The 7,196-nt window shown below is 39.5% G+C and overlaps 2 protein-coding genes across 2 annotated transcripts; one reads left to right on the forward strand and one right to left on the reverse strand.

Annotated features, from left to right (window-relative positions):
* Positions 1-935: 935 nt before the first annotated feature.
* Positions 936-3,276, forward strand: LOC110798748 (uncharacterized). The gene is made up of 3 exons (XM_056829384.1): positions 936-941; positions 1,060-2,735; positions 2,850-3,276. Exons 1-3 carry the CDS (start codon positions 936-938, stop codon positions 3,274-3,276), a joined length of 2,109 nt encoding a protein of 702 aa, XP_056685362.1.
* A 632-nt stretch (positions 3,277-3,908) lies between these two features.
* LOC130461329 (protein MAINTENANCE OF MERISTEMS-like) lies at positions 3,909-5,428 on the reverse strand. The gene is made up of 3 exons (XM_056829385.1): positions 4,640-5,428; positions 4,112-4,546; positions 3,909-4,034 (listed from the first exon to the last, which is right to left on the reverse strand). The coding sequence occupies exons 1-3, from the start codon at positions 5,426-5,428 to the stop codon at positions 3,909-3,911; spliced, it is 1,350 nt and encodes a 449-aa protein (XP_056685363.1).
* Between the last annotated feature and the right edge of the window lie 1,768 nt (positions 5,429-7,196).

Here is a 7,196-nt window from a genome sequence, read left to right on the forward strand (position 1 = left end):
CTTGGCGCAAATTCTGTGCGTGGCTTACCATGGAACTGGCGCACAGAATTTGCGCCAGGTTCATGGAATTGGTGCAAATTCCGTGCGCCAGGTTCATATATGGAACCAATGCAATGTTTGTGCGCCAGTTACATGTCCTTCATGCAATGTTTTTGCGCCAAAACTAAATCTGAAATTCAAATTTGTTTAAATAAAATTTTATGTTTTAATGTAAAGTTATTCGAATTAGTATTATAATTATTTAATTTAATAATTATTTGTTTAAGAAAATCATGTTAGTGATTTTAGAAATTTTTAGAAATTGAAATTATATAGTTATTTTAAAATTTATTTATTTTAGAATTTATGTTAGTTATTATGCGCAAAATTAATATTATAATTTATTAATTTAATTTTTATTTAGTTAAGAAAATTATGTTAGTTATTTTAGAATTTATTTATTTTAGAATTTATATATTTTAGAAATTATGTTAGTTATTATGCGCAAAGTTAGAATATAATATGATAATTAAATTTTTATTTAATTTAGAAAATCATGTTAGTGATTTTAGAAAGTATGTTAGTTATTACGCGCAAAGTAACATTATTTTAAAAATTATATGTTAATTTAATTGTTATTTAATTTAGAATTACATGTTCATTTAGGAAAATTTAGAAATTACATGTGTCATTTTAATTGTTATTTTATTCGGAAATTATATTTTAATTTAATTTTTACGAATTTTAGAAATTATGTTAGTGATTTTAATTATTAAATTATGTTTTATTATAGGCCCCACTTCCAGATTATGGTGGCGACGGTGTTGATTATAGTTATCTATTTGCAACAAATGAAATATTCGATGGATTTGAAAGCGCAGCGAATTGGGCAAAGCAAGTGGGTATCGGATCGGGGTTCATATTGATAAGTAGCTCGTACAAAACGACGCAAAAAGATGGTCGTAAGTACCGCTACTTGAAATGCGATCGGGCAAGGAGGGAAAACAATTGTAGGGATCCATAGACCGCAAAACGACCAAACACAAAGAGTAAGGCATGTGGTTGTCGGTTTATGATTAGTGTGAACAACAACGAGTAGAAGAAAATAATTGGGTTATTGAGTTGCTTCATGATCGTGGCACACATAATCACACATTGATTGTATATCCCGAGGGTCACCGTGGTGTTAGTGGTCTTAGTCAGGGTGCGAAGGAAGTTGTTCGCGAGATGAACGATGCACAAGCTAAGCCAAAAAATATTATGGTGGCCATTAAAAACAAGTTTCCAGATGAACATCCCAACATGAGGCACATTTACAACTTCAAAGAAAAGATGAGACGAGAAGGTTCAGAAGGAAGAAACGTTGCTGAGCAGATGTTGCATCTAGCCAGAGAGCACGACTACATAAACTGGGTCTCTTGCAGTGACCGTACGAGTAAAGTCATAAACCGCGCATTCTTAGCTCACCCTGCAATGGTGGAGGTGTTACGCACATATCCACTGGTTATTGGTTTGGATTCGACGTACAAGACTAACAGATATGGATTTCCTTTCTTGGAGATTGTTGGTGTGACACCGACAAATCAGAATTTCCTAATCGCCTATGCATTTATGAAAGACGAGACTGCAGCGAGCTACCGTTGGGTGTTACAGAAGTTGAAGCTGCTCCTCGGGGAGGGTGTCATTCCCTCGGCAATATTGACGGACAAAGAGGGTGGTCTAATGAGACCTGTTGCCGAGGTTTTTCCAAATTCCAGACATTTGCTGTGTACTTGGCATATCAACAACGATGTGGAGGCCCGCGTATCATTTTTGTGCAACAAGAACAAGGACGTTGGTCGAGCGTTCAAGAACGGAGTTTGGAAAAGAATCATGGAGGCGTCGACTGTGGAAGAATATGATCGTGCAGTTGCAAGCATGGAAGATCGCTATGTAAGATGGCAGAGCGTTATCGATTATGTGCACAACACATGGCTTACTGATCATAGGCAGAAGTTTGTTCTAGCTTGGACGAATGAGGTCCTTCACTTTGGCAACATAACGACTTGTAGGGTCGAGAGTCAACACTCTGTCGTAAAGAGTTGGCTTGGAAGTTCACAAGGGTCATTGGACACTGTTTTTAGAAAAGTGCATGCTTCTATCATTAACCAAGTTACAGAGATTAAAAATGGATTAGAGAGTTCAAGTCAGCGACATGGTGCGTTATTCAAGAGTTATCTATACCAACACCTTGTTGGTCGTGTGTCCCATCATGCTTTGGAGCTTATTTTGGAAGAACATACGAGGATGCGACAATTAAGTACCGAAGTTTTTGAGAGGTGTGGTTGTGCTAAATTGTCCACTCATGGACTCCCATGTGCTTGCAACATATATATGGCGGTCCAAGGTGGAGTTGGTTTGTATCTTGACCTTGTCCATCGATTTTGGAGGACCTTGGAGATCGGAGATGGGGCGGACATTCCTGAGTTTGTGGAGGAGTCCGCACAAGTCGTTGAGCTATTCCGATCCCTTGTCGATGACGTGTTAGCTCGAGATATTGCAGTTGTCCGAGATATTTCGAGAATCGTTCACGATGAGTTGCATCCCGAGAATGCGGGTTTTGAGGAACCGGAACCCAACTTAACTAGGAGAGGGAGACCAAGGAAACAAAGAAACTCCACTACAAGGAATCTCAGTTTTGTCGAACATGTGCGTAATATGGGTCCTCGTCGGAGTTGTGATCAAGGGTCGTCGTCAATGAGCACCCAACAAACGAGGTCTTCATTAGGTAATTATCAAATTATATATATATATATATATACATATATATGTTAGAGTTTGTTTTATATTAAATCTTTAATGTTGGTTATATTTTATTTTTCATTATGAAGCTATATGAGCATTGATCTAATCCCGCCTGGTTTCCAAGAGTGGTTACCTCAATTCATGTTGCAGTCTATTAGAGGATACTGTGATGTAATCCCTGACGGGAACTGCGGATTCCGATGTGCCGCAGAGTTTTTCTTGGGTGATCAAGAACGATATGGTGAGATTCGATCAACGCTTGTTGGAGAGATCGAAAAGCTTGAACAATACCGCAATGTATACCGTCCTGATTCTATTGTTAATGTCTCGTGGCGTATAAATTGGAGAGGTGGACGGTGTGGAGAGGAACATTGGATGATTACCGATTGTGACTTGTGGCCTCTTGCCACACACTTCAATGCGGTCGTTGTCATCTTGAGTATCGTCAATCGTGGTGGTTTATTTCCTAACTTCACTATTCTTCCATTGGAAAACAGGTACGAATCTAATTAATTATACATACATTATTATGCATATATATATGTTTAATCAATCTTTCATGCTTGATTGAAATTCAAAACAAGTATGAATCCACGAGGCCAACCAAAGAGATCGTGTTGGCATTTGTAAATACCAATCACTATATTCTTCTGGATTTGACTCCTGGTTTTCCGTTACCACCCATACCACCGCGTTGGAGAGAATTGGCAGATTACAGCATTCTTGAATGGGAATCAAGATATCAGACTAGGAGACAAGCTTGGGATCGATATTCAGATGAGTTTAATTTTAGGAGGGGTAGATCATAGTGTAATTTAAATATTTATGTTGTAATAAACTAACTGAATTATGTTGTGCTTCATTTTAGTTTGTATTAATTAAAAGACTTTGACGTAGTTACTTTGATTTAGTTATTTGGAAATGCGATGTTAACGAAATTACTTATAAAAGTCAAATATAAACTAAACAAACAAAATCATCCCAAATTAAATTACAAAGTCCATTCTAAACGTCCAAACAAACACGAATTAGAAAGTCCAAATAAACACGAATTACAAAGTCCAAATAAACACGAATTACAAAGTCCAAATAAAAATTGAAATACAAAGTCCAATGCAACTGAAGTTCATGAAAAGCTATTACAGTCACTGGGAATGCAAAATAAAGTTCCAATCATCCAATAACTTCTGGGCGGCTATCACCATCGGGTGATGAGGATCATCATGAGCTTCAATAAGTCCATGAACGACTTGGTTATATCGCCCAATCCACTGCAATATGAATTTAGGAAAATGTTAACGACAACCAAATGTTTAAAAAATACAATTATAAAAGTAAATAGACTTACGTATTCAGTGTGAGAGCGGTCAGGTACAACTACAGTCGGTGGAAATGCAGCAGAAACAGGACAAATGTATGGATGAGAGTGACCCATAAACCATGTATCATAATCATCTTCACACAAGTAAGGCACACCATCTGGAACAGGAGTCAGAGACGCGAGAATCAAACTGGCAGCATAACCATCGGCTGCGAAACGTTTCCACAACTTGTCTATATGTGTCAAGTCATGAAACTCCACCTCATACTTCCTCGAGTTAGGTGGCCGATACGCTTTACCAAAGAAAATGACTTCCTGCGGAACACGCTGCACATAACCCAATTGCCGAGTAACCCGATCAGGGTTGTACATTTCGCCAATGTCACGATAACATATGGGCCCAATATAAGTAGTCCTCGGACAAGGTGCGGCGGGTTTGGCGCCAAATGGCGTCCACAAAACCTACGAATAATGACAACATCAACAAAATATTATAACTAATATAAAACATAAGAAATATGCACTTAAAACAATTAATTATGTTTGTTATATTACCTGCTCTGGTGTGAGCTTGTCTAATCGAGCACGAAACGATGTCAACCTAGTCTGATCCTTACTCTCTGGAGCATAAACCCATCTCAATGCACGAGGATCACTATGTCCTATATCCTTCCTGACCGATCGTGGTCGGAAGCATGGAAAATGCTCGTATATCCACGCCTGAAGAAGCGTGAGACAACCTCCAATACCTCGTGACTCTGATCGTGTAGCCATACCCAGCTGGCGGTAAAGAAAGGCTAAGCAAGCTGAGCCCCAGGAGTAGCTCGGTACACGATCCAAATGATCTAGATTACGTAAGATCTGCGAGCGAACCCGACTTCTACTCTTATCAGTAAACAAACAACATCCAATAGCAGTCAATAGCCAACCAGTCATCTCACACTCTGGGTCCCTAGCCAATCCCTCCAAATTGCCAATAATAGTAGAAGTCTTCACACAACCGCGCTGCCATATAGGCGCTTTCCCTGCTTTAAGGGTCGCCTCATCGCTCACCTGAAGCAACTCAAGAATAAGGCTCATAAGAGATCTGCTCGTGTCGTCGTAGGTACAACTCACTACACTCCCCTCAACAGGAATCCCAAGTATCGCCTGAACGTCATGCAACATGATCGTCATCTCTCCAAATGGCAAGTGAAAAGTGTTCGTATCCGGTTGCCACCTCTCCACGAAAGCTGAAATCAAAGGAGCGTCAATGTGGGATGCCATCATAAATGGCAAATGACTCAACGAACTTTCACCTAGCTTATCTCGCAGATCTTCTTTCATTCCACGATACCACTTCATTAGCCTCTTACATACCACTACTCTACTCTGGCAATGCAATTTTACCTCGATCGGACGTGGCTTCCCATAAGGATCTCGCAACGTGAGCCGGGTAGCTAGGAATAACGCTACCGTCTGAAGGACCTCCGCCCATCGGGCCAGTAACTAACCATGTGTCTCTAGTCCCCTTATCTCTACGACAACGTCCGGTGGTACTCATACTCCCCTCAGGGTTACGAATAAACTTCCCTTTACGTCGATGAATAGTAATAGGAGCATTAGAGTCGCGCACCACGACGCGAGGTGGAATGACTGGCTCCTCATCGCCCTTAGAACCCTCATCCTCATTGCCCCCAGAACCCTCATCCTCATTGCCCTCAGAACCCTCATCCTCATCGCCCTCAGAACCCTCATCCTCATCGCCCTCAGAATCCACGTCATAGTCATGGCAAACCTTCGACCCATGAGAAGACTGAGGTGGCGAGCTATTCAACTGCGCCTGGGGTGAGGTGGATTGCAAGGCGTTATCCAAAGCAGTTGTGAAGTCCTCCAAGTCCTCCTCAATATACTCCTCACCCAATGGTAAACCATCTCTCTCTCTCTCTCTCTCTCTCTCTCTCTCTCTCTCTCTCTCTCTCTCCTAACCGAAGCATTTACACACCGACTTCTCGTATGCCTCACTCCAGAACCAACAACGACATCATTCACATCATCCACATTATCCTCATCAAATTCGACGTTGGTCTTCGTAAGTCGCTATTATTCATCAAACGTGACATATATTAGGTTGATTTTCATTAAAAATTAATTCCTCCATTAATATTCAATTATATTTTCAAATCGATTCAAAATTACGTTACTCATTTATAAAGTGCTAAATATTGCTAATAAAATATTCAAAATTACGTTACTCATTTCTAGTGTTGCTAAATATTCTAACATGACATATGCTTGTTAACAACTATTCTTAATACCAACGTGACCTGGATTACATTTTTAAATTTTTATTAGCGTGACACATACTTGTTACCAAACTAACATTTATATATCGTTTAAACACTAATAATTTTATAATACATTTTGATATTATAAACTATATTTTTATTTATATAAACTATGATGTATATAATAATTTAATAATATTTACTAACATTTATCAATTAATTATATTCCCTAACATTAATAATTAATTCCGTTAACATCATAAATTTTAATCAACTAAAATATTATATTGAATAATCTAAATTAAAACAGATAATTAAATAATAAATAAAAAAAATCGAAAATTATAAAAATTAAATTAAAATTCAGTAATAAGTACAACAATAATAATTATTTTTTTAAAAATAAAAAAATAATAAAATTCAAATTTCAATTACACAGCTTCCCCGCCCACGCACACGATTTGCGTCACCATCCATGTCAACCGCGCACAGCCTGTGCGCCGGTGACATGGGGGTGGTGCACCAGATCTGCACGAACCCCATGTCACCGGCGCACAGGTTGTGCGCGGATGACACGGTTGGCCACGCAAATGGTGTGCGCCACCCAACCCATGAATTTTTTTTAAAAAAAAATCAATTACCTTTGACGCCGGCGGCGGTTGTGGAGGAGACAAGGGCGTCGATGTGGGTCTCCTCTTTGGAGCCATTGACGTCGACAATCTCACCGGCGACAACCCGAGCTTGCTTCGTTGAAACAGGGTCTTCAACGCGGCCGTCGAAACTGGGTCTTCAACGCCGCCACCGCGAAACACTATGACCTTGCTCCTCTGTTGGATTATCGCCGA

This window comes from Spinacia oleracea, chromosome 5, assembly GCF_020520425.1.
Source record: "Spinacia oleracea cultivar Varoflay chromosome 5, BTI_SOV_V1, whole genome shotgun sequence".
NCBI lineage: Eukaryota > Viridiplantae > Streptophyta > Magnoliopsida > Caryophyllales > Amaranthaceae > Spinacia > Spinacia oleracea.

Excerpts from the sequence above, each read along its gene's own strand:
- LOC110798748 (XM_056829384.1), top strand. Across the intron at positions 2,736-2,849 it reads ATGAGCACCCAACAAACGAG|CTATATGAGCATTGATCTAA; the intron begins GTCTTCATTAGG and ends TTCATTATGAAG.
- LOC130461329 (XM_056829385.1), bottom strand. The coding sequence starts at position 5,428 with ATGAAGTGGTATCGTGGAATGAAAGAAGATCTGCGAGATAAGCTAGGT. Across the intron at positions 4,547-4,639 it reads ACAAGCTCACACCAGAGCAG|GTTTTGTGGACGCCATTTGG; the intron begins GTAATATAACAA and ends CATTATTCGTAG. Across the intron at positions 4,035-4,111 it reads ACCGCTCTCACACTGAATAC|TGGATTGGGCGATATAACCA; the intron begins GTAAGTCTATTT and ends TTCATATTGCAG.